We start from the raw sequence: 24376 nt of genomic DNA, 5'->3' as shown, positions 1-24376 counted from the left end.
TCTTGCCTCCATGAGCATGGAATGTCTTTCTGTTTCTTGTGTCATCTTTAATTTCTTTCATCAGTGTTAAGGTTTCAGAGTACAGGTCTTGTACCTCTTTGGTTAGGTTTATTCCAAGGTATCTTACTGTTTTTGGTGCAATTGTATTCTTTTCCTTTCTCCTTTTTAAAAATTTTACCACCTAGGGACGCCTAGGTGGCTCAGTTGGTTAAGCAGCTGCCTTCGGCTCAGGTCATGATCCCAGCGTCCTGGGATCGAGTCCCACATCGGGCTCCTTGCTCGGCGGGGAGCCTGCTTCTACCTCTGCCTCTGCCTGCCATTCTGTCTGCCTGTGATGGCTCTCTCTCCCTCCCTCTCTCTCTCTGATAAATAAATAAAAATAAAATAAAATAAAATCTTAAAAAAAAAAAATTACCACCTATATATATCCCCCCCAAACAGTGTATTTTACTTCCGTTTGTTCTTACGCTTCATATGAACAAAATCACTCTATATGTATTTTTTGCCTCCTTTTGATCACCGTTGTGTTTGTGAGGTATGTCTGTGTTACTCGAGATTGTGATTTGTTCATTTTCATTGCTGTATGTTATTCCATTATGTAGAGTTACCACAATTTATCTTCATAGAGAGTCCATTTTTATTCTTAACAAGTCAAGATGTTTAATAGAATGTACAATTAATCTTTAGTCATTTGCTGAAGGGAGCTCTTTTTCAGAGACCTATGCTGCTCTGACCCAAGACTTTGAGTACTAAAGTATAAAATGTCTGTACTCTAAAAATTAGCTTGATGGTATCCCACCTCCAGCTAGGTCACTAGACCCTCTGAGTGGCTTTTTTGTTGTTAAAAAAAATAATTGCAAGTTAGTAAATTCATCTCTGTTCCATGTTTTGACTTGGAGAGTCCTCAGTGATGTTTCTCTTGCCATCCCATACTTTGGGATTTCAGATATGAATACTTATCTCTTTATAGAATTTCATTTGCATTCTCAACATTTATAAAAATGGGTGTTTGTTTTAAAATAGTTTTTAGTTATTTAAGACTTAAATCTAAAAGAGCCTGATGGTTGGAAGCCCTAAAGTTTGTAGTGAACTATATATATTCTCTCTCTCCTGGTGTCTTAAGGCTTAATGTAGCTGCATAATCTTCCTCTTTGGCTTTTGGAGAAAAATGAGTCTGAAAAAGCCCAGTATGCTCTTTTTCTGGTTGAGTATTCTTTGTTGGTTATTAGCAGTATTTTCAATGCCTCTGTCAGTGTATATGTTTTGTTATGATCCAAGATCTAATATTTACCCAATGTAAACTGTGAGGTATTTCACTTCCTTATTAGAAATATTTCAGTTCAGGGATGCCTGGCTGTCTCAGTCAGTATAACATGTGACTCTTTATTTCAGGGTTGTCAGTTTGAGTCGTACATTGGGGATAGAGTTTACTTCAAAAATAGTATTTCAGCTCTGGTGAGAACTCAGATGTGATCCTTTCAAATAGATTTGGCCTGTTAACTAGACAGTCTTCCTTATTTGTAAAATACATATTACAAATATTTTACACATAACACTGCTCTGATTTCATTTGTTGACTGATATGTGTGTCTTCATTTTATAGTTAAGGTAAAAGAAGGATTTGCATTCCAATTAGACTTGAGTCAAGCTTTCTGCATCTTCAGTCTATTAATCCTTTATTGTAGAATGCATTCCCAGGGTGCCTTGATTTCCTTCTTAGAATATTTGTCTATATCCACACCAGACTATCCCTTTAAGTGCTTCAGAGGGTTGTTGACTGACCTCAAGTTTCACTGTTTTGTATTTTTTGTGATCTGACTTTTCTCTGTGCCTAACCATGATTATTTGTCTTTATCCTCCTCCCTCCCATGCATGAGAGTTCCTGCAGTCACTTTCAGCCTGTCTAGAGAATGATTTCTTTGATGAGTTCGACTTTGAATTTCCTTTCATGTTACTGCATGCCTCCCTGCTCTTGTATCTAGATGGTAAGGGGATGTTAATCAGTATATTTTCTTTACTCTAGATTCTGAGTCTGGTCAGTCCTTACAAACACAAGTCTTCCCTAACCCGAAGTAATAGATACTGGCCAGAGGGAGTGAGTTGTTCGAAACTCAGTGTGGACAGGCCACACCTGTACTAATGAGCACACTGTGCATGTCGGCTCAAAAGAACAAGATCCATACTGATATTTGAACCATAAATAGAGATCTCCAAGTCTACTAGATTTACAACAGAGCATTCATTACCCTAGATTCCTAATTTAAATACCTTCTGCTGAGTTAGGAGTTCTGAATTCTACCCCCTGCTGTACTCTAAGCTTCAGTGTCCTCATCTGTAAAATGAGAGATTGGATTAGAAGATATCTGCGGGCAGTTCTGTTAAATTTATTGTTATAGCCTTGGTATTCTTCTGAATTGAAACTTGAGGAGCAAAAATGCCCTCTTAAAAAAAGATGGAAGGAGGCAAAACAAAACAAAAATCAGTTTCCTTTCATGTCCAGATTTAATTTAACAAGTTAATTGGAATCCTTTTCTTTGAAGGTAAAATAAAAGTAGTTTTCTGCTCACAGCTTTGTGATTTAAAATGTAGTAAAAGGTAACATTTCTTTTGATATCTTTGTAGTAGTTGCTTAAATTACAGTAATTGCTTGTGATAGCTTAAGGTATATATTGGGCATTACCTGTTTTAGAGATACTTTTGCATGGAGCTGTATTATTAATCCCACATATGTAAGTTAAAATAACAGACCCAGAAAGACATCATTTTATTCGTTTGTAGAGCTTTATTTTATACTGTCTTATAATACATCATACTTGGAATAGTGGCAAAAAATGTTCAGAAATTATTCATAAATCATAAAATTCCTGAACACATGGACATTTTACCTTACTAAACAATAAAAAAAGTATTTTTATGAATTTTAATCTGCTGAAGCAGATAGTTCTACTACGTTATCCCTTTTGTTTTTTCATTTTTTCTGAGAATTTTTAGTACATTATTTCGTTTATAAATAGAGTGTCTGTGGGCGGTGCTTTCTTCCTAATTTTGATTAATTAGAGGAGTTTCTCCTTCCTCACTTAAGCTTATTTCAATTCTTTCACCTGTCACCAGCATAATAAAAATATTTGAATTCCATCACTATTCATGAAGCCCTTCTTTTGGGTACATAATTATCTTGTGATGGAATTCTTCCAGAATGGACACAGATGCATTTTACTCCTAACTTTTGTGTAAAACAACTTAGTTCATTTTATTCTGCTTTTGTTTTTAAGAAAACACATGTGAGGGTGGAACAATCCTCCAGATCAGGAAGCATTATCGGTTTCCACTGATGTTTTATATGGACTCTGTTTTTATGTGAGACTCTAAAAGCTCAAACTCTGCATGATGTTATGAAGACATGGAAAATGATTCTTTCTTAGGGTTGGAGGAAGTGATGACTAGTGTTTTTTTGCTGGTAGTATCTGATAGTCCCCCCTCCCTTTAGCTATTCTAGGCATGTTTAGTTGTCAGGCGTTGTCGGACTAAATTGCTAAAAATAATAAATAAGGGGGAGGCTGTTCTAAGGCCAGATCTTGCCGCTGTCTGTAATCTGTTTAATTTAGTTCCTAGGGAGAAAGGGCAAAAGGAACATGGTGCCATTCCCACTGAATGGATTTTTTGTTTAAAGTGCTGACAAGAACATTGTTTGAACTTTCCTTTTTCCTAAGCCCCAGTGGGCTTACGCACCCACATCCACTTGCAGAGTACAGCCAGTGCTGGGGGACTCAGAGCATGCTCCAGTCAGTAGTTATGCTAGAGGTTAACCAGGTGATTGTGGTCTTTTCCTAGCCTTTTAATGTGGCTTTTGGCAGTGGAAATGCACAGTTAGTGTGTGAGAGAGAGTGAGAAGGAGAGAACGGTGTTTACAGATGGGAGAATGAGTGTGAGAATAAAGAAATCTTTCTGTTCAGTCCTTTTCCCTAACTCATTGTTCAGAGAGTCAGGTTGTTTGATGAAATTACCTCATGGTTGAGCCCGGTATACCTGTGCAATTTTAACCCACAGCGCCAGCATGAAGTTCTACTTGTATTTGGCTCTTGACCTCTCTTTGCTTTCAGTTTTTTCTAATAATAGAAATAACTTTCTATAAAGTAGACATAGCAATCTAGTACTTGTTTGTAAAGCAAAGGAATTCACAAAGGAATGATTTATATGCCTTTCTTGTCCCTTGCTATGTATTTGCCAGTGGTGGACCAAAGTTTCAGTTATATTGTGGTATTCTGCAGTTTATGTGGACCCACCTGAGGGATTATTGATTTGTATATTCCTAGGTTGCTTACTGATCTCTGTATCTGAAGTTGTATCCCAAATCCCTTCCTTTGTATATATATATATATTTTTTTTTTTGTTTTGGGGGGAGTTGGGGAAGGTGGTTTGAACCTGACCACTTTTTTAAGCACCGAAGAAAGAAATGGATTGGTTTTATTATTTGGGGGGAAATGTCTTGGGGAAGCCTCTATTAATGTTGAGCTTTAGGTGTTTACCTAAAGCTTTGGGATCTGAGCACTTGGATACTGCAGGCTTTGGGAATGCTTAACTTTTGGACATTTCTTAAGTCACCAACCTGCCCTACTCTCTAACTTAATGAAATCATGATTTTAACTGAACTAAAGGTTCTCAAATATATAATTTAGAACACAGTCTTCAGGATTATCTGGGATCTGTATATATGATAAAGTCTTGTGATTCATGTAGAATGACATATCTGGCAGTGCTTTAAATATTTTAAAGTGGTTCAAAACAGATAAAATTTGTGGTTGAGTTTAATCAGCTCCAGAAATTTATAAAGAAAAACTTCACTTTTTGTTTAGAACCTGGGCTTTCTTTGGAGTTCAAATTCAGAGGCTTCTTTAATGCATACTCTCTGTCTCTTTTCACTAGGTAAATGGTAAAGAAAAATAAAAGAGAAAGAATGAGCTTCTGATTGTATAGTTGAAGCCTTAAACTGGATCCAGTTTCAAACTAAACTATAAAATACCGATTGCCATAAACTTTTAAACTTAGATACTTTTAATAGCAGAGGCTGAACTTTTTCACTTAAAACTGATTCCTTTGGGAGGACTAAACAATTCCTAGATTTATAACATAAGACTTTGGCCAGTAACGTTGTTAGATAGACCAGAAGACATATACGCATATTTTAAAAAAGGAATTATTAAATGTTTGCTGAGTGTCTGAATTACACACAGTACTTTGGGATATGTCTGTGGAGGCTTTTTGTTCTTTCTTTTATACATTAAGGAACATATAGTCTGTTGTATTTGCTATATGCCAAGCAGTGGTATATGCGATGTAGGCAGAATTAGCAAAGGCCCTCATGGGCATGGAGCTTATATTCTGGTGAATGGGAGGGGGCAAGAGATAATAATATAATTTACAAATGCTAAAAAGAAAAATAACTTGGAGTAAGGAGAGAGAGAATGATGGGAATGTATAAACTGTTTTATATAGTGTTAACAGGGGAGGTTTTTCTTATAAGGTGGTATTTGAGCAGTACTTGGAACAAGCTGCATGTACATCTGGGAGAAGAGGACTCCAAGCAGAGGGGCTAGCAAATATGAAAACCTGAAGGTGAGAGTGTAATTGACCAGTGTAATTACACTCTAGCTGAACTGGCCTCCTTGCGGTTCTTCCAACAGTGTCTGAATTACACTCTCTGGATCCAGTTTCAAATATGAAAACCTGAAGTTTAAAAGTTTATGGCAATCGGTATTTTATAGTTTAGTTTGAAACTGGATCCAGAGAGTGTAATTCAGACTCTCTTGGAAGAACAGCAAGGAGCCAGTTCAGCTAGAGCTGAGTGAGGTAGAGAATACTAGGTGAAGAAATCAGGGAAGGGTCTGGGAGTAGATTAAATTTTACAGGGCTTGCAGGCCATATTAAGGATTTTGGATTATGCTCTAGAATTGGGAATTTGGGAATGGTTTTGAACAGATGAACTAGATGATCTGATTTCATTTTTTAACGAGACCAGACTGGGTACTGTATTATAAATTAGATTAGGGGTGGCTGGGTAGCTCAGTCAGTTAAATGTCCATCTCTTGATTTTGGCTCACGTCATGATCTCATGGTCCTGGAATTGAGACCTATGTCAGGCTCTGTTCTCAGTGGGGAGTCTGATTGAGATTCTCTCTCTCCCTTTGCCTGCCCCCCCCAAATAAAGAAATAAATATTCTTTTAAAAGGGTAATGGATTATAGGGGACAAGGGTGTAAGCATGGAGATCTGTTAGGAGACTGTTATCCAAGCCAGTGGAGGTGGTCAGACTCTGGAAATATTTGAAGGTATAGCCAAAGACAGTTGGGTGTAGGGATGAAAGAAAGGCCAAAAATTTGGCCCCTCCTTCCTCCCATGTGTATCATTCATTCTCCTCTTGGAGAGATCTGGAAGGGGTTCATGGGAGAGGGGTCATTTCATCTGGACCTTGACAGTCAGAATTTTGCTTGCTTAGGGCCAGGGCAGAGGAGAGAACATTTCAGATCAAAGAAATAGTGGTGATAGATGTCTGGAAGTGGAGTGGTAAAGGAGGTTGGGGTGAGAAATGAAGCTAGAGAGATCTGGGAGAAAAGAGTTGAGGCTAAAATGAATGAAATTCGCATCGTTTCCACTCCCTTTGTAGAAGTACTACTTGTTTTGCGCAAGTAATTATTCCCAGTGCCAGTGCTATTCCATGTATACTGGACTCCACAGAGATTCCACATGTTTATGGGAACACATGTGCTGTTGGTAATTCATTGGTCAGTTTCTCCTAGTTGATCTTCAAGTTTCAAAAGTAATTTTATTTTATTTTTTTTTTTTTTTTTTTTTTTTTTTTTTTTAAAGATTTTATTTATTTATCAGAGAGAGAGGGGGGAGAAAGCGAGCACAGGCAGACAGAATGGCAGGCAGAGGCAGAGGGAGAAGCAGGCTCCCTGCCGAGCAAGGAGCCCGATGCGGGACTCGATCCCAGGACGCTGGGACCATGACCCGAGCCGAAGGCAGCTGCTCAACCAACTGAGCCACCCAGGCGTCCCTCAAAAGTAATTTTAAAAGCAAATTGAAAGTTTGGTTTGTGATACCCAAGTGAAGATATTGAATAGACAGTTGGATACATGAATCTGGCCCTCCAGGCTAGTGAAATACAATTGAGAATTATGTATAAATTGTCAGTTTATAGGTGTCATTTAAAGTTAATAGAACTGGATTGGGTCCACTAAGGAGAAAAAGGTAGCTAGAGAATAATGAATGAGAGTCATGCAGCTGGATGTATAGAGCTCTTGCCAGAGGTGTGGACAGTGTGTAGTGTGAATCCAGAGACCTAAGTGAATGTCTGTATGGGCAAGTCTGTGCTAAGGGGCTACTCCCTCCTTGGTGAGGAGGCTGTTTATGCCCTTGGTTTTGTGGTGGCTGCTGGAGCTGTCAACTCAATTAGACTTGAGTTGCAAATGCTAGTACTGACCCTGGAGCTAGGCAAGCCTGATCTGCTGAGGGAAACAGGTTTGTTCCCTCGGGGAGGGGTTGCCGAAGGTAGAGGCTGACATAAGGTGAGGCTCAGAACTGAGCCCTCTGTCCGTGGGACTGTACTTAAGGGAGTGGTTGAACACAGTTCATTTAGAACACGGGAGATAAGCAGCCCTGCTATGCATCTGTGGTATCCTGAGTCATAGTTGAGGGAGGTGGGTACCTACATGGCTGAAAGCAAACATGCCTACTAGTTTTGAACTAGTTTTGGAGGTTAAAAGTTTCCTAAGGAGATTTTATAATAAATCGTACTTTCCCTGTACATGCTGTCACATATGCTCACACTTAAATATGTGCACTTTCCTACCCTCTTTCAGTATGTAGGAAAGTATGTAAGAAAAGCTTTAACCTTTATTTTTTTAGTTCATCTTGAAGATTTTTAGTGAGTAGTAGGTATTGCTTTTCTATGCCCGGATATGGTAGCGTAATGCCTTGGCATAATAATTAAGAATATGAACTCTGATAGGGGCACCTGGGTGGCTCAGTGGGTTAAAGCCTCTGCCTTCGGCTCGGGTCGTGATCCCAGGGTCCTGGGATCGAGCCCCGCATGGGGCTTTCTGCTCGGCGGGGAGCCTGCTTCTTCCACTCTCTCTCTGCCCGCTTCTCTGTGATCTCCGTCTGTCAAATGAATAAATGAAATCTTTAAAAAAAAAGTAAAAAAAGAATATGAACTCTGAAATAATGAATATGAATTAGAACTCCAGCCCTGCTATTTACTACACATTGGGTAAATTACTTAGTGTCTATAAGCCTAAGTCTGCTCTTCTATAAAATGGTAACAATAGTGTTGATGTAGAAGGACAATAAATAATCTCTTTATTATCTGCCTAAGTATGGAACCAACTGAAAGGCAGATTGAGATAAAAATTTTTATATATTTTCCCTTTATTAGTTAAAGGTGGCTTGAAGAATGTGGCTTCACTGTGCAGCCATAACCGTGGTTTCTGAAACTGATCGAGAATTAGGTATACTGATGAGCCTAATTTACCCAGCACATTTCTCCAAGTGTAGGACAAGCACATGTCTCTTTCTGCAGAGGCACACTGACACTGTCAGATGAAGAAAATGTGTACCTTTTGCAAGCAGGCATATCCTGGCAAACCAGGAGCTAAGCAATATTGTTTTTTCCCCAAACACACCAATCAGAAAAACCACTAGTCTTCCTGAGAGTAGATTGAGGTCAGGGCTATAGCTGATGAATACTGGAAGTGAGGAGGATAAGCATTTCTCCCTTAAAGAATACTACCTTTTTTTTTTTTTTTTTTAAATTTTTGTAACTTCTGTACCAATTGTGGGGCTTGAACTCATGACCCTGAGATCAAGAGTCTCATGTTCTACAAACAGAGCCAGCCAGATGCTCCCCCCTACCAGATACCTACCTTTTAACATAATACATGTAAATCACTTGAATTGTGCCTGTAAATAATAAAGATTTGTTGTTTGCATGTGATGGATGCTTAGGAGCTACTTAATGATTAAGATCATTGCCACCAAATGTTTATAAGATAAAGGTTTTTTTTTTTAATTTTGAAAAAAAATTGAAGTTACACAAATACACAAGGCTAACTTAACAAACACCTGTTTACTCACTAATCAGAATTAACAAATGTTAGCATTTTGTAATATTTACTTTTTCATTATCTTATAAAAAAACAGTACTAATGAAATTGAAATCTCCTTTGTAACTTCCCTTTCAAGCCCACCTCAGTTTTATTCCCAATCACCAGAAGCAACTACTATCAGGTTTTTGGTGTGTTATCTTTCCATTCCATGTTTTGTGGCATCTTATATTTAATAAGTGACATCATATTGTTTGTATCTTTCAGTAACTTTTTTTTTTTTGAGCTTTACCCACACTAATATGTGTAGTTCACTCATCTAAACTGCTCTAGGGTATTCCATAAGAACATAAAACTTTCTGCATATTTTGCAAAGGACCTATTATTTATACCTTCAGTTTATACCATGTGCGTATGTCAAAAGAGCCCAATGATTTCTTCCATGTGTAGCATAAATATAGCCATTGGCAGGGCTAGTTGATGGGCTCAAGGATGCAAGTTCCAGTAGATTAGTGATGTTTGCTGCTCTTATTTCCTAACAGCCATGGATTCTGTGGTGAAACCATCTCATAAATTTCATGGCATCTGCCCATTTTTAAAAATTAAAAAAAAAATTTTAAAGCTTTTATTCATTTACATGACCGTGAGAGAGGCAACATAAACTGGGGGGGAGTGGGAGAGGGTGAAGGAGGCCCCCTGCTGAGCAAGGAGCTCAACATGGAGCCCGATGTCAGGACCCTGGGACCATGACCTGAGCTAAAGGCAGACATCTAACGACTGGGCCACCCAGGCAACCCGTCTGCCTGTGTTTTAAAAATGGAAATCAAGTATCCTTTGTAGAGCCAGAACCAGAATCGGTTAGGGAAACCTGAGTGGGAACCCAGGTTTCTAGATTCCAAACACGATACTCACCTTTACTCTGAAAGAAATGGGGGTTCCTGTACTACAGTTGGATATTCCTAGTAGCTGGGCCTTCTAAAAAGTTAATGGTCCCTTTCTAAGGAAATCGTAAACCCGCTTAACACCGTTTCTTTGAGTTAAAATATTTTAAGTGGTTTCTAAGTGACCTAGCATCTGGAAATTGAAGAAAGGGCAAAGTGAATACCACCCCTTGAATCATGTTTGCAAAGAGAAGTGTGCCAAGTGCTCTTTTACTATTCCAGTGTCATTATAAGTTTAATTGGTGTTATGTCAGCTACTTAGATCAGATCTAATAGCATATTAAACTCTATTCTGTTTGTACGAGTTCCATGGTAACTTGGGTGTGTGTAGAGTTGGGACAAGTGGCAGCTGTGACGTCTGGTCTGTAGAGTCATTTCATCATGGTATGAGCTTCTGCATCACCCCGGATGGAGAAGTGTCACTGGGTGATGGGAGCTGACCTGCTGGTGCCCTTCAGAACACGGTGAGCAATGTGAGCAAAGAGCCTAGTTTGCTTGCCTGACCTAGAGGTTTAGCTTGGAGTTTGAGAACAGTAGTAATTCCTCCTTTTGTCTTTCTTAATGAAAAGAAAGCCAGTCTTTTGGAAAAGCTTTATAAATAACTCTTTGATACTGGCGTGTATTTGTAGTTCTCCAGTTCTGCCCTCTGCTGACCTAGACAAATCAGCAGAGGAGGTGCCCATGAGTCATGAATCTGTGCTTGTGGTGGCTTTGAGCTCTTGTTTTCACTGTCTCCCGTTCCTTTTACGGGTTTCCGGTTGCCGTATCTCTATTTTTTTAGTTGTATAAATATGTTCCTCGATTGGAAAGTAGTAGTGTGATCACATAGAAATTTCCTTACCCTTGTTTGTTCATTGGCTCTCTCAGAGTACCTAATTAACTCATTAATCTATATGTGTAGTGCTTACACTGATAACATTTAAGTTAGTTTTCAGAAATTAATACGCCACTTTATTTTACATTGGTCAGTTTGTGTGTAATTTTCTGAGTTTTTGAGTGGAGCAAAGACTGATTTGCTGTGAAAATAATTCATTTGGAGCTTGCCTGGCCATGCCTGTTTTTAAGTTTAGTTATTTTATTTTATTTTTAAAGATTTTATTTACTTATTTGACAGACAGAGATCACAATTAGAGAGGCAGGCAGAGAGAGAGGGAGGGAAGCAGGCTCCCTGCTAAGCAGAGAGCCTGATGCAGGGCTCAATCCAAGGACCCTGGGATCATGACCTGAGTTGAAGGCAGAGGCTTTAACCCACTGAGCCACCCAGGCACCCCAAATTTAGTTATTTTAGAGAGAGAGAGGGAATGAGCAGGAGGGGCAGAGGGAGAGGGAGAAAGAATCTCAGGCAGACTCTGTGCTGAGTGCAGAGCCCAACACAGGGCTTGATATGGGACTGGATCTCACGACCTGAGCTGAAACCAAAAGTTGATGCTTAACTGCCTGCGCCACCCAGGTGCCCCACCATGCCTGATTTTATTTTATTTTATGTTATGTTATGTTATGTTTATGTTATGTTATGTTTATGTTATGTTATGTTATTTATTTGACAGAGATCACAAGTAGGCAGAGAGGCAGACAGAGAGAGAAGGGGAAAGCAGGCTCCCTGACGAGCAGAGAGCCTTATGCGGGGCTCGATCCCAGGACCCTGGGACCTGAGCCGAAGGCAGAGGCTTTAACCCACTGAGCTACCCAGGCACCCCACCACGCCTGTTTTTAAACACAGGGCTTTCATGTTCTCTCTTTTCTCCTTGTGGTACAGCATTTTGAGAAGATTAAGAATTCTTTTTTATTTGTAATTGAGGTGAAGTTTATGTAACATAAAATTCGTAGTGTTGTGCAGCCATCTCCACTGTCTGATTCTAGAACACTTTTATCTCACCCCCCCCCCCCCGCCAAAAAAGAAACCCTTATGCATTAAGTAGTCACTGGCCATTTCCTCTCTCTCCTAGCACCAGGCAGTCTTTAATTTGTTGTCTGTATAGTTTTGTCTGTTCTGATGTTCATATAAATGGATCATACAGCGTGTGGATTTTAGTATCTGGCTTCTCTGATTTAGCTCCATCTTCTCAAGGTTCATCCATGTTGTAGCATGCATCAGAACTCCATTCCTTTTTATGGCTGAACAGTATTCCCTTGAATGGTAGATCACATTTTCTCAGTTGATGGGCATTTGGGTTGTTTGCAGTTTTGGGCTATTATGAATAATGCTGTTAAGAACATATAGTTCAAATACAAAAGTGTTTGTTTGGACACCTGTTTTGATTTCTCTTGTATATACACAGGAGTGGAATTGCTGGGTCATGTGGCAGTTTTATCTTTTAACTTCTTAAGTTACTGCCAAACTTTTCCACAGCAGCAGCATCATTTTACATTCCCACCAACAATATATGAGTTCTTTTTTTTTTTTTTTTTAAGATTTTTATTTATTTGTTTGACAGAGAGACAGCTGGAGAGGGAACACAAGCAGAGGGAGTGGAAGAGGGAGAAGCAGGCTTCCTGCCAAGCAGGGATGTGGGGCTCCATCCCAGGACCCCGGGATCATGACCTGAGCCGTGGGCAGATGCTTAACAACTGAGCTACCCAGGTGCCCCAGTATATGGGAGTTCTAATGTCTCCACATCTTTGCCAACACTTATTTTCTGGTTTTGATAATATATAGTCATCCTGGTGGGTAGAAAGTAGTATCTCATTGTGCTTTAAAAAAAAAAAATGGGGAGGGTATTTATTTGGGAGAGAACTCATGTGCAAGCGAGGGTGGAGTGAGGTGGAGTAGAGGGAAAGGGGGCCGGGGAATGAATCTCTGGCAGACTCTGGCACTCGTCCTGTGTGCCAAGCTCATGAGGGGATGATCTCAAGAGCCAGGATCATGACCTGAACCAAAACCAAGAGTTGGACACTCAACCAATCCAGCCACCCAGGCAACCCTCGTGGTGGTTTTTATTTGCATTTCGCTAAGGACTAAAATTGTTGAACATCTTTTCGTGTGCTTATTGGACATTCACATATCTTTTTTGGAGAAATGTCTATTCAAATCATTTTCCCATCTTTTAATCGTATTCTTCATCTTTTGTTAATTGAGTTGTAAGAAAATTGAAATTCTTGATTTGCTTGGAGCAAGATAGTATTGAAGTGACTTCAGGTGCTTGCCTCATGTACCTCCCTCCTAGTCCTGTGCTCACAGTTGAGTCAGGCGCACCTCCACATCCAAGAGTGTGAGGTGTTGCCTTACTTCCTCTTCGAGAAGGCACACCCTTTTCCACCTAGCTCTTTATCATGCCTGCGGGCCAAACTCCACAGTACACAATATTGATTGGATTCTCTAGCTCTTACAAGACTAGAATAAACCAAAGACACATAGTAAAACTTTATTTGCTCATTTGGAAGACTTGTAGAGACAGTATTTGGCCAAAAGAGTCATAGAGGTATAAGAAGATTGTAACAGATTCCTTTGCTCTATAAGTGTCTGCCTTTGGCCTCAGTTCATGATCCTGGAGTCCTAGGATCGAGCCCCTTGTCTGGCTCCAGGTAGGGAACCTGCTTCTCCCTCTACTCTACCCCTGCCCTTCCCAAACCCCCACCTTTGTGCGCTCTCGCGCTCTCTCTCTCTCTCTCTCTCTCTCTCTCTCGTGTGCTGTCTCTCAAATAAATAAATAAAATCTTTTAAAAAAATAAGCAAAATAGTAATTGGAGATTGGAGACATCTGGGGAGCAAATGGGAGGTAAGGAGTGGAGAGGGAGCTGCTAAAAACAATTGGTTTAAGAAATCATGCTAAGAAGGGAAGGAGAGAAGGGGAGAGTAACTGCAGGGAATGTGAGGACATGAAAGTTTTTTGTTTTTTTTTTTTAAAGATTTTATTTATTTATTTGACAGATCAAGATCACAACTAGGCAGAGAGGCAGGCAGAGAGAGAGGAGGAAGGAGGCTCCCCACTGAGCAGAGAGCCCGATGCGGGGCTCGATCCCAGAACCCTGGGATCATGACCTGAGCTGAAGGCAGAGGCTTTAACCCACTGAGCCACCTAGGCGCCCCACAAAAGAAGGGATTTTTAAATGATTTGCCTCAACAAGAAAGATTTTATAGAGAAAGAGAAATTGAAAATTAGAAAAAAAGACAAAGGCTGACTGCAACAGTGAAAGTTTTGAGGGGATGAGTGGAGATGGAATCAGTGCCTAAGTGGAAGGGCTGTGTTTTGACAGAAGCGGGAATACCATCCATTTTAACACTAGAGAGAGAAGAGTATCTGCATAGGTGTGGGTCAGGTAGTGGATTTGGTAGTGGGTAGAAGAGGCAGTTCTCATGAGATTGCTTGTATTTTCTCAGTGACCTGAGGAGAGAGTATAGGAGATTTGAGACCAGATAAAATATGAAATAGTTATTTTGGAGAACACACAAATGAACTTATTAAAGAAGTTTAATAGAATACTAGGGCAATGTGGAGTGCCTGTTTGAGATTTATGGTCCTGAATTTAAAGTGAAACCATTCCATACATTTAAGTGTTCTTCTCTAACAACATTTAGGTACAAAGCATGGAGTAGGCAGGTAGTTGGGTTTAACTTGGGTTGGCATTTTTGCCAGGCAAGTGCAACAGAGGGAGAATAGGGCAAAGAAGAAAAGGATATTTGTAAGGGATTAATACATAAAGGATGGACTTTGGGAGCCCAGCCAGGTAGGATGGGTAGGAGGGGAAAGGCCATGGAAGCAAGCATAATGTATAATGAACAACGTGTCATTAAGGGGCACCTGGTGGCTCACTCAGCTAAGCATCTGCCTTCGGCCCAGGTCATGGTCCTGGTGTCCTGGGATCAAGTCCCGTGTTGGCCTCCCTTCTCAGTGGAGGTCTGCTTGTCTCTCTCTCTTTCTCTCCTCCCCCGCCCTGTCTGTGCTCTCTTTCTCTCTCTAGCTCTCATTTTATCTCAAATAAATAAATAAATAAATAACAAAATCTTAAAAAATAAAATGAAACTTTTTCATCGAGATGAGGTTGAAGAAGTGCTAGAGTTGAGAGTTATCAGGTAAAGCAACCTGAAAAATATGCAGTGGTGGTGAACCTGAGATTTCAGAGGTGGCGCATTTGGTGGTGTTGACATAGTGCCTCGGGTGTGACTGAGGTATGGGTGGGTGGCTGAGGTGGGGTGAAATAAAAATGGTGAGGGGAGGGAATATCGTGATATTGAAAGGATCATCTACATTCTTGTTGGAGTCAACTTGAGCGGTACAGCTGTGGTGGAGAGAAGACAGTGAGCCATCAGTGAATGAGGGACAGGACTCGGGATATTGTAGATTGTGGCAGCAGGAGGGGGAGAACTGCTAAGGCATGAGGCCACAAACTTCAAGGACCAGAGTTTTGGAGGGAAAGAGAGAAAATGGTTTGGCACTGGGCTGAATGAACAAATGGAAGAAGGATGGGTGGAAATTTGGGCTTTTATTAAGTAGCTTTCATTGCAAGTTATAAATCTCTGAAATCTCTGCCTGCTGGAATTGGTGCTTTTAAGACTTTTCTTTTTTTAAGAACAGAGGTTAACAGACTATGTATCCTGCTGGCCAGACCCACCTTGCTGCTTGTTTTCGTGTTGACATAGTTATCCCCATTCATTTACACCACACCTTATCACTTGAAACGATTTACTGGCTGGTCTCAACCTTTTTAAGCCTGGTGGCCCAAAATGTAATGATGCTTTGGATGTAGCCTACTCAACGCCATGTGCCTTGGAACACCTGTCCCTTCTGCTGGCTCTGCGCTTACCTGGAGTTTTCTACTTAGTTTACACATTGTCTGCAGCAGCTTTTATGCTGTGATGGCAAGGTTGAGTAGTTGTGACAGAGACATCCCCACAAAGCCTAAGATATTGACTGGCTCTTTATAGAAAAAAATCCAGTTTGCCAATTCTCATTTTAAATAGTGGTTCTCAAAAAGTGTGCCTCAGAATCACTTGGAGGGCTGTGAAAACACAGATTGCTAGGCCCCATCCCTAGAATTTCTGATTCAGTGGGTCTGAGTTGAGGCCTGAGATTATGCTTTTCTCACAAGTTCGCAGGAGTTGCTGATACTGAAAAAAATTCCAGGAGCCTCGTTTTAAGAGCCATTGCTTTAGATATTTAAGGCAGTGGTCAAGTTCCTTCTCGTAATATTTTCTGAGCCACATATTTCTACCCACTTCAGCTGCTTATCACTTGAAACGATTTACTGGCTGGTCTCAACCTTTTTAAGCCTGGTGGCCCAAAATGTAATGATGCTTTGGATGTAGCCTACTCAACGCCATGTGCCTTGGAACACCTGTCCCTTCTGCTGGCTCTGCGCTTACCTGGAGTTTTCTACTTCCTTTCCTGGATTGTCTGATGGGCTGGGCTTTATCTGGGATTTAAATGGAGCTCATGCTTTAGGGAGGGTGACACTGGTATTGATCACCCAAACCCTAGGGGGACTAAGCGGAGGAAATAGGATTCCTTCTCTCCCCACCCCCTCCCCCAGTGTATTTCTGCCACAAGATGTCAAATCGTGTAGAGATTTTTCTTGGGCAGACTGAGGATGCAGTCACAGGTGGGATTTGGGAGTCTGATCCCACTTGGTAGTAGTGTCAGAGTCTGTTTGCAGGTAAGAGAACACCTAGGAGAAAAATAAGGTCAGTGTCCAGTGAAACCAAAACCACATCTTTTAGCAGAGGAATTTTTGAAAGCAGTTTCTTAAAGTTGCAGAGACAGTAACTCCTTAGATCTCTTTTAGATTCTCCTGTTCCATGCCTAAAACTGCTTTCTCATTCTTTGAATTTATCTCCCAACCTTGTGTTATAGTTCACAAGTTCCTTTATTGCCTAGTTGTATCTTTTTTTTTTTTTTTTTTAAAGATTTTTATTTATTTGACAGAGAGTGAGAGAGCATAAGCAGGGGGAGCCGTCAAGGGAGAGGGAGAAGTAGGCTCCCTGCTGAGCTGGGAGCCTCACTTTGGGCTTGATCCCAGAACCCTGGGACCACGACCTGAACTAAAGGCAGATGCTTAACCATCTGAGCCACCCAGGTGCCCTCCCACCTAGTTGTATCCTTAATGGTGAAGTGGATGCCCCCTGATGAGTTCCCAAGTAGCCTTGTGTCTGTGGATCAGTCTCTTAGCTTTCGGTTCCCAGTCAGGCGCGGTCTGTCTTTCGTGCCCCTGGTGAGTGCCTCACCCTTCTACTTGCACTTTCAGAGCTCTGCACTGCTTCTGCTTGCTGCAGTGCGGCCATCTTGGTCTCATTTCCCTTCCTCAGTTCTCTGATTGTGACCCCTCGATCCCTTTCTTACTTTCTCTTCCTCCTTTTTCTTTGTGCCTTCACCACATTTTATCCCGGCCTGCTAAGACATGCCTTCTCAGCCTTCGGTGAATTCTTGGCCTCTTGCTAAACTTCCTTAGTGTGGGCATCTGGCATCCTCTGGCCATTTTTGAGTTCTACAAAGTGAGAGAGCATGAGAATCACTGCAGCTCTGGGTTTTTAATTTGGGAGCCAAGGCAGCCACAGTGAGAAGGTGGCCTTTGCTTCACATATTCTGATTAATAGTAGAGCTTGAAGTTGGCAGTGGTCTGCAGAAGTTAGCAGCCATGGATTCAACATAAGGGAGAAGTGTGTGGCCAGCATAGGTCAAAGTTGGGATCTGAAACATGGGACTCAGCAGAGGGTCTCTGAGCACAGATCTCACAGAACATTCAAGGGCAGAAAGGAATCAAGATGCCCATTTCTGCTACCCCGGTAGCCTGGATTGGAGGCATGGGACAAGCCAGAAATTCTTTTTATCCACTGTGTCTTCCCATCCCTTCCCTCAGCTCTATTTTACCTGTTTTACTTGTTTTGTATTTGAGACAAGAGTTCATTTCTTTCTATTTGTGAACAAGAGTTCACAGACAAGAAAAAGCTCTGTGTCTAAAGAATAATAATGGGGAGTAAGGATACTGGTATTGTCCAAATCCTCATTTTACTAGTGGGGAAATAGAGGATGAGAGAGGAAAACTTTCTATACTCTAAGAAACGGCAAACAGGAAAAATATGCGAGAGAGAGAGAGAGAGAGAGAGAGAGAGAGAGAGAGAAAGAGGAAAAGAAAGGCCCTAAGGAAAAAAGTCTATACAGATAGCAACACAAGACAAATTACCTCAGCAGTCTGTTTGAGAGATTATGTCATGTCAGAAAAGTTCTAGAGACTTGAGCCTCTTTCCTTCATGGGAGGTCATAAAGGGAACACTGGCCCCTCAGCCTGCCTCCCAGAGAGAACATCAGGCTGATGAGCAATAACTGCAGCAATGCCCTTTCCCTGGCCGTGCTGAGCCTCACAGGAAATCTCAGCATTTCACTCCAGAACAAGGCCCGCAGGAATGTCGCTGCACCCAGAGCTCTGTGGTTTGATTTCACTGGAGAATTTCCTAGGGGAAAGCTTCTGAGGGACATTATTCAGCAAGACAGAAAAATGCTGCAGTGAGGCCAGCACATGTGTTCGTGGGACTCCTGCTGGAAGGTGTCGGTTTGACAATCCTCCTGGAGTTTACACAGCAGTCATAATCCCCTTGTAGCTCACAGCAGTCCTGGCCAAGCTCTGAGCATTTTCTCAAGGATTTCCCACTCCAGGACGTGGGAAATTGGGATAGTTTGTTTTACAGTTTTACAAGTTGATCTAATAAAGGGCTTGACCCTTAGGACCTGTTCTGTTTGTGGAAGCAAGCCTCTGATTTTCCGAGGGACATCACATCAGTAAGGGTTCAGTTTTAGACCCATGTCTACCTGGAGCAGAGGTTAGGAGGCATTGCCCCAAACTGCAAATCATCTTGAAGGAGATGGTCATTTTCTGTCTTTGGGTGCTCTGTTGGTGTTCCTCATTCACTCATGTTGTGAGGGGAACTAAAAAGCAGTGTGGATACAAGTATAGCAGTAAGTCATTTCCCATCACAAAGGCACTTTATTGGAAGGCAGCTATGCTCACCACTATACCACCAACGCACAAAGGCACTTTATTGAACTGGTATTGAGTTCCTCTCCTGTACCAGCTATTTTTCTAGACACTGGGGTATCAGCAAACAGAACAGTCTTGCCCTTGAGGACTTTTCTTTCTTGTAAGGGAAGAAGGCCCGATGTTGCTGCTCTCAGTGCTGGCAGATGCGGTGCAGGCACATTGTGGGGAGAAGAGGGAACACAGAGCTGCTGGGTATTAAAGGCCTTTCCCAGTGAGGTGGCATTTGAGAAAGGTCTGAAGGAAGTCAGGGAGCTAGTACCGTGGATATGTGAGGGAGAGAGTTCCTAACAGAGCCAAAGGGCAGAACCCACGCAGGAGCTTGGTCGCTGGGTTGGGGGGTAGAGAGTGGGGGAGGAGCAGCGCAGAGTTGGAGGTGCAGGCCAGTGTGGCCAGAGCTGAGTGGTTGAGAGGGAATTGAGGTCAGAGTCCACTGAGAACGAGACTAAACATGGCTTTGCAAAAAGACTTTTTGCCTTTCATTTTGAAACTGGAAGCCACTGGAGGGTTTTAAGTGTTCACAGAGAACTCTGAGCACTGCCTGGAGAAGAAACTAATGGACATCAAAGGGAAGAAGATAGGAGACCACTTAGGAGGCTATACATTAAGGTCAGATTCTGGATACCCTTTGAAGTAGTGCTCATAGGATTTGTTGGTTGATTGGATGTCAGATGTGAAAGAAGAAAGATTCAAAGATGACACCAAAGGTTTTGAGCATTTCTAAGAATGGAGTTGTCATTTACAGAAATGGGGAAGACGGGTCTACAGAATTTCTGATTTGACTGGTAGTTTTAGGAAGAAAGTGTGGAAATAGAAGAAAAAATTTTGATTTAATCATCAGTTCCTTAATTTTCTACATTTTGACAATCTTCTTTGTATTTGGATCACTTCTAGCACAATTTTCTTGGGAGAAGTACAGGTCTCAGTGTACTAACTTAATAGGGATCCTTAGCCAGACCTCTATGATTCAATGTGGTCAGAAGCTGTGGCTACAGAAGAAATTTGGGGTAGATTCTGTCTCTGGGACGGGACATCCCTCATTTCCTAGGCTTGCAAACAAATTACTACAAACCGGTTGGTTTTAAACAACAGAAAATTATCCTCTCACAAGTTGTAGAAGCTAGAAGTCCAAAATCAAGATGTTATGGGGCCACGCTACCTCTGAAGCCTCTGGGGCAAAAAATCCTTCAGTTTCCTCTTCCTGGCTTCTGATGGTTGCAGACCATTCTTGGTGTTCATTTGCCTGTAGATGCATCGTTCCCTTTCTTCCTCCCATCTAGGGTTGGCATTCTGTCTCTGTGTCCCTTTTGTCTTCATGTGGCCTTATGAGGACACTAATCATTAGATTTAAGGCCCTTCCTAACTCAGCATGACCTCATTTTAACTTGGTTACCTCTGCAAAGACCCTATTTCCAAATAAGGCCACATTCACAGGTAGGAGGGGGTTAGGACAATATCTTTTTGTGAGACAGTTCAACGCACATCACGAATATTGATTCAGGTTTGATTATGAAGATCTTTTTGACTTAGGTATGTTTGAGGATGAAGGCAGGAACAACTGAAAAAGTTAGAAAACAGGTCCCTCTGTGCTAGGGATGACCCAGCTGTTACGATGAAATGAAAATTTGAATGTGCAATAAATTTACATTAGGTAATTAAAGATTTAAAGATAGGTTTATTTTGCATTATTTTTTCAAACTTGAAGACTCTAGGTTATGCAGTGAAAAAATCATGTAAAAAAACAAACCCATAAAACTGAAACTGGAAGATAGAAGAGACACAGAATGATGAATTTTAAAGTAAGAATTATAACCCGAATTTGACTGTCCAGAGGCATGTGCAGTAGGTAGAAAAGCTCCAGCTGATGCTCCAAGTTTGCAGTTTTGACATCTGGGGCAGTAAGTTGGCAGAGATGGAATGCAAAGGACCTGGTCCTGAGCACCCACTGACCCTGTGGGAGCCCAGCCCTGTTTGCCCCACTGGCCTTTTCCTCCCATTCCCAGGGGGCTGGGAAGGTGCTCAGACAGTACATGCCACTTGTTTAGCTGCTGCTCCCCTCCTGTGCAACACCCAGTATATGGACATTCTTCAGTGGTGTGTCAGGAGTTACTAGTATTTCCCTCTTTAAGTTACCACATGTAAAGTCTAGGGGTTGTTTATCAAAGGAAGTTTAAATTACCATTCTGATAGCACAATGATAGGCCTGTATCAGGTGTAGCAATGTAATAAATTCCTTAGCAACAGTATACATTTGCAGCCACTGTGAGTTTTTTATGGGGCTCCTGTTGTTTACAGGTTGGACTGGAATTGTGTGCAAGTTGGACAGATGGGAGATGAGTAAAGAGGTATCAGGAAATTTGAAGTTAGGAGACAACTAACAGGAATCAGAAGTTCACACAAGAACTGATAAAGATGGCACAGCATTGGTGCCAACAGGAAAACATCTCTAAATGTATCATTTAATAAATATCTGGGAGCACCTGGGTGGCTCAGAGGGTTAAAGAGTCTGCCTTCAGCCCAGGTCATAATCTCGGGCTCCCTGCTCAGCAGGGAGTCTGCATTTCCATCTCCCCTCAGCTCATATTCTCTCTCTCACTCTCTCTTTCTGTGTCAAATAAAATCTTGAAGGAAAAAAAAAATCTGGGCAGAGAGTAGTTCTGAGAAGGTAGCCACAGGGATCTGTAGAATACCAGAGACCTTGAGGCCTTCATTTCAGTATTCCTGCCTCAGTGGTTTGATTGGGGATCAGTTCCCAAGGAGAGCCTGTCAGGCCAGACTGCTCACCTGTTCTCTGGCCCAGTATTGCCCTGGTTCTCCCAGGTCATCTGGGCACTTTCGTGGTCACAGTGAATCCACAGCTGCTAGGGTGGGGTGAGTGAGAAGGGCACTGCTTCCTGCTGGGTTGCCTAGCGCTCTAGGCTTTGCGTGGCTGCCTGGCTGTAGTGTGGCCCAGCCACATGGACCCTTGGAAAGGGGACTATTGAATATTCCTCAAAAAGGGAGCCTCATTTCATGTCTCTTAAGTGGGAATGCAGCCACAACTCTGTTCTCAGGGCAGGGACCAGTGGTGAAGCCACCATATTTTGGGGGTGACCACAGGGCAAATACAGACATCATTTCCTTTGACTAATCTTTTGTAATCCTGGCCCAGATGTGGCTCCTGAAAGTAGTTAAAGTTCTTTGTCTAAGTTGAGATTTTTAATTTAGGACCCAGATGGGGTAGGAGGTAAACTTCCAAAAGGTCTGTTTTACTCAGTGTGTCACTGTCCTGGATTCCTGGCAGGCAGCGGTTTCATTAGAAAAGCAGATTTCAGCCTGACTCATCTGCCTCGGTGAGACATGTTACAACTTCTTAGCACTCATGCATCCTGTCCTCTCACTGGACAGAGCGGAACCCTCTGGTACCCTGTCCATTCCGCAGCAGTGGCGGCTACAGGCGCCTGGCCCAGGCCATGGAAAACCTTGAGAGACTGTCTGTTAGGGGGCCAGAGCTTTGTCCTGGAATTTCCTGGCCTTTGTCTGTCTGGTATAACTTCATGTACTGAGACGCCTGTTTTGAGTCCACTTCCTCCTGGGGGAAGAGCACAGCTGCCTTCCATAGAGAACTTCTGCTTCCTGCACCAAATAACCTCTTCCTCCCCACTTAGGCCTGTGGGTGGGATGAGAAGAGCACTCTGGGCAGGTGTGTGTGTACCTGGCCCCCAAGAGACAATACACTATTGGAAGTCACTAAACCAGCAGCACCTCCATGGCTGTTTAACCCTTTGGCCAGTGTCAGAGAGGTGGACACTAAGGAGAAGCCATTACCATTGACTGTAAATGCTACATTTGCCAAACCGGCCCATACCTCCTAACTCTTGATTTCTTTCTCATACTGCAGCAGAAGAAATCCTACCTAGAGCGGAGTGTGAAGGAAGCTGAAGACAACATCCGGGAGATGCTAATGGCACGAAGGGCACAGTAGGAAATCTCTAGCCGAAGCTTCCTGCCCCCTCCCATTCCTGGCAAGGGCAGAGGGGCCCATGTGGGGAAACAGCCTCTCTTCTACCCTGACGGACTTTTTATTTGGATGATCTGGTAACCCTATATTTTCTACTTCACCCTGATCCCCTTTCAGATCCCAGCTCTGTATTTTTTATCCTGGCTCTGTCTGCCACCCCTACCCAGAACACTGTTCTCCCCTAGGGGTGAATCACCAACTCCCAGGAGAGGGAAGATGGGAGCCAGGACAGACAGGGGAGCTCTGTCCAAGCCTATTACTCGTTACACTGCTTAGACCAATAAATGGCATCTGTTCCCCCAGCCACTCTAGTAAGTCTGCCTTTCTCAAGCTGAAGGATGAAAACCAAGGACCCGAGAAGCAGAAGCTTTCAACCTCAGCTCCTTCCTGTCCTGTTTTCTTCCAGAGCTTTGGCTCTGTTCCTTCTTTATTGGAGCCTTTCCTGTTCTTTTTTCCCTTTCTTTTCTTTTGAGTAAATAAATCCCTCACCTTCTGAGCCTCCACGCAGATTAGGAAGGAAGGAGACCAGGGCATAGCTGAATTTAAGTAACTTTGGTGGCAGTGTGCCTAAAGATTCCCTCTTACTTCCTCACAAATGTTCCTGAAGAAAATGCAGTAATAAACCAGCAGCACCTCTGTGGCTCTCTAACCCTTTGGCCAGTGTCAGAGAGGTGGACACTGCAATCCTAAGGCTCCTAGAGGCTTAGGGGCAGTGGTGTGCAGGAGCTGGCTTGTTGTACTGGCTGGTGAGAGCCAATTATTAAAACAGGTGTTAGAATTTTGTTTTAAGCCAGGTGTGAAACACAACTGTCATTAAAAATTAAGTTAGGTAAATATACAATTAAATTATATTTAAAATAATAAATAAGCAGAACTTATCCCTTCCTAATTACTAAATCTGGCCATTATCTGTGTTTTTGATGTTGACAGTCTATTGTATCTGGATGGAAATACTACATAATGGTGCACTCCTGCGCTTTTTTTCCCCAACTCTGCGTTCAGGACATTATGTTGGTAGCTTGAGATCAGCTCTTGTGGGACCATTTACTCCACAGAATCAGGTGATGGATAAAATAAGGTTTTGTTTTAAAGAAAACTGGTAGGGAACTGCTGAGCACATCAGCACTTCAGAGTGAAAGTGGGCAGGCAGAGAGCTTGTCCGCCAGCCTCTCCGGCTGGGAGAAATCGGACTCTGTTACGGTGGCTCAGCGCCCCCCGGCGGCCAGAGCTGAGATGGGCTGTCTGGCTTGTACTGTGACAGCCTTTCTCTCTCCTGTGTGTGTAGATGAAGGCTGGGGGTGGGGAGGGCAGCAGAAAAGAAGGCCTAGTTCAGCGTAGCTTGGTGAGCCTGTCTCTGAGTGGGATGAGAGA

General features: G+C 42.2%; 1 protein-coding gene and 1 long non-coding RNA gene across 2 annotated transcripts in view; one reads left to right on the top strand and one right to left on the bottom strand.

Moving 5' to 3' along the window:
- The window catches only part of PFDN1 (prefoldin subunit 1), a 67855-nt gene extending 44548 nt beyond the window's left edge, over positions 1 to 23307 (top strand). The window contains exon 4 of the mRNA XM_059174764.1: positions 22886 to 23307. Within this exon, the coding sequence (XP_059030747.1) occupies positions 22886 to 22969 (84 nt within the window). The 3' untranslated portion in view covers positions 22970 to 23307. The remainder of the gene's footprint in view (positions 1 to 22885) is intronic.
- Positions 27 to 6816, bottom strand: LOC131832135 (uncharacterized). The gene is made up of 2 exons (XR_009353932.1): positions 5801 to 6816; positions 27 to 5694 (listed from the first exon to the last, which is right to left on the bottom strand). It is a non-coding gene; the product is annotated as an uncharacterized LOC131832135 (long non-coding RNA).
- Positions 23308 to 24376: the final 1069 nt, after the last annotated feature.

Source organism: Mustela lutreola, chromosome 5, assembly GCF_030435805.1.
Source record: "Mustela lutreola isolate mMusLut2 chromosome 5, mMusLut2.pri, whole genome shotgun sequence".
Lineage (NCBI taxonomy): Eukaryota > Metazoa > Chordata > Mammalia > Carnivora > Mustelidae > Mustela > Mustela lutreola.
The sequence above is the reverse complement of the archived record's forward strand: the minus strand, read 5'-3'. Positions and strand labels throughout refer to the sequence as shown.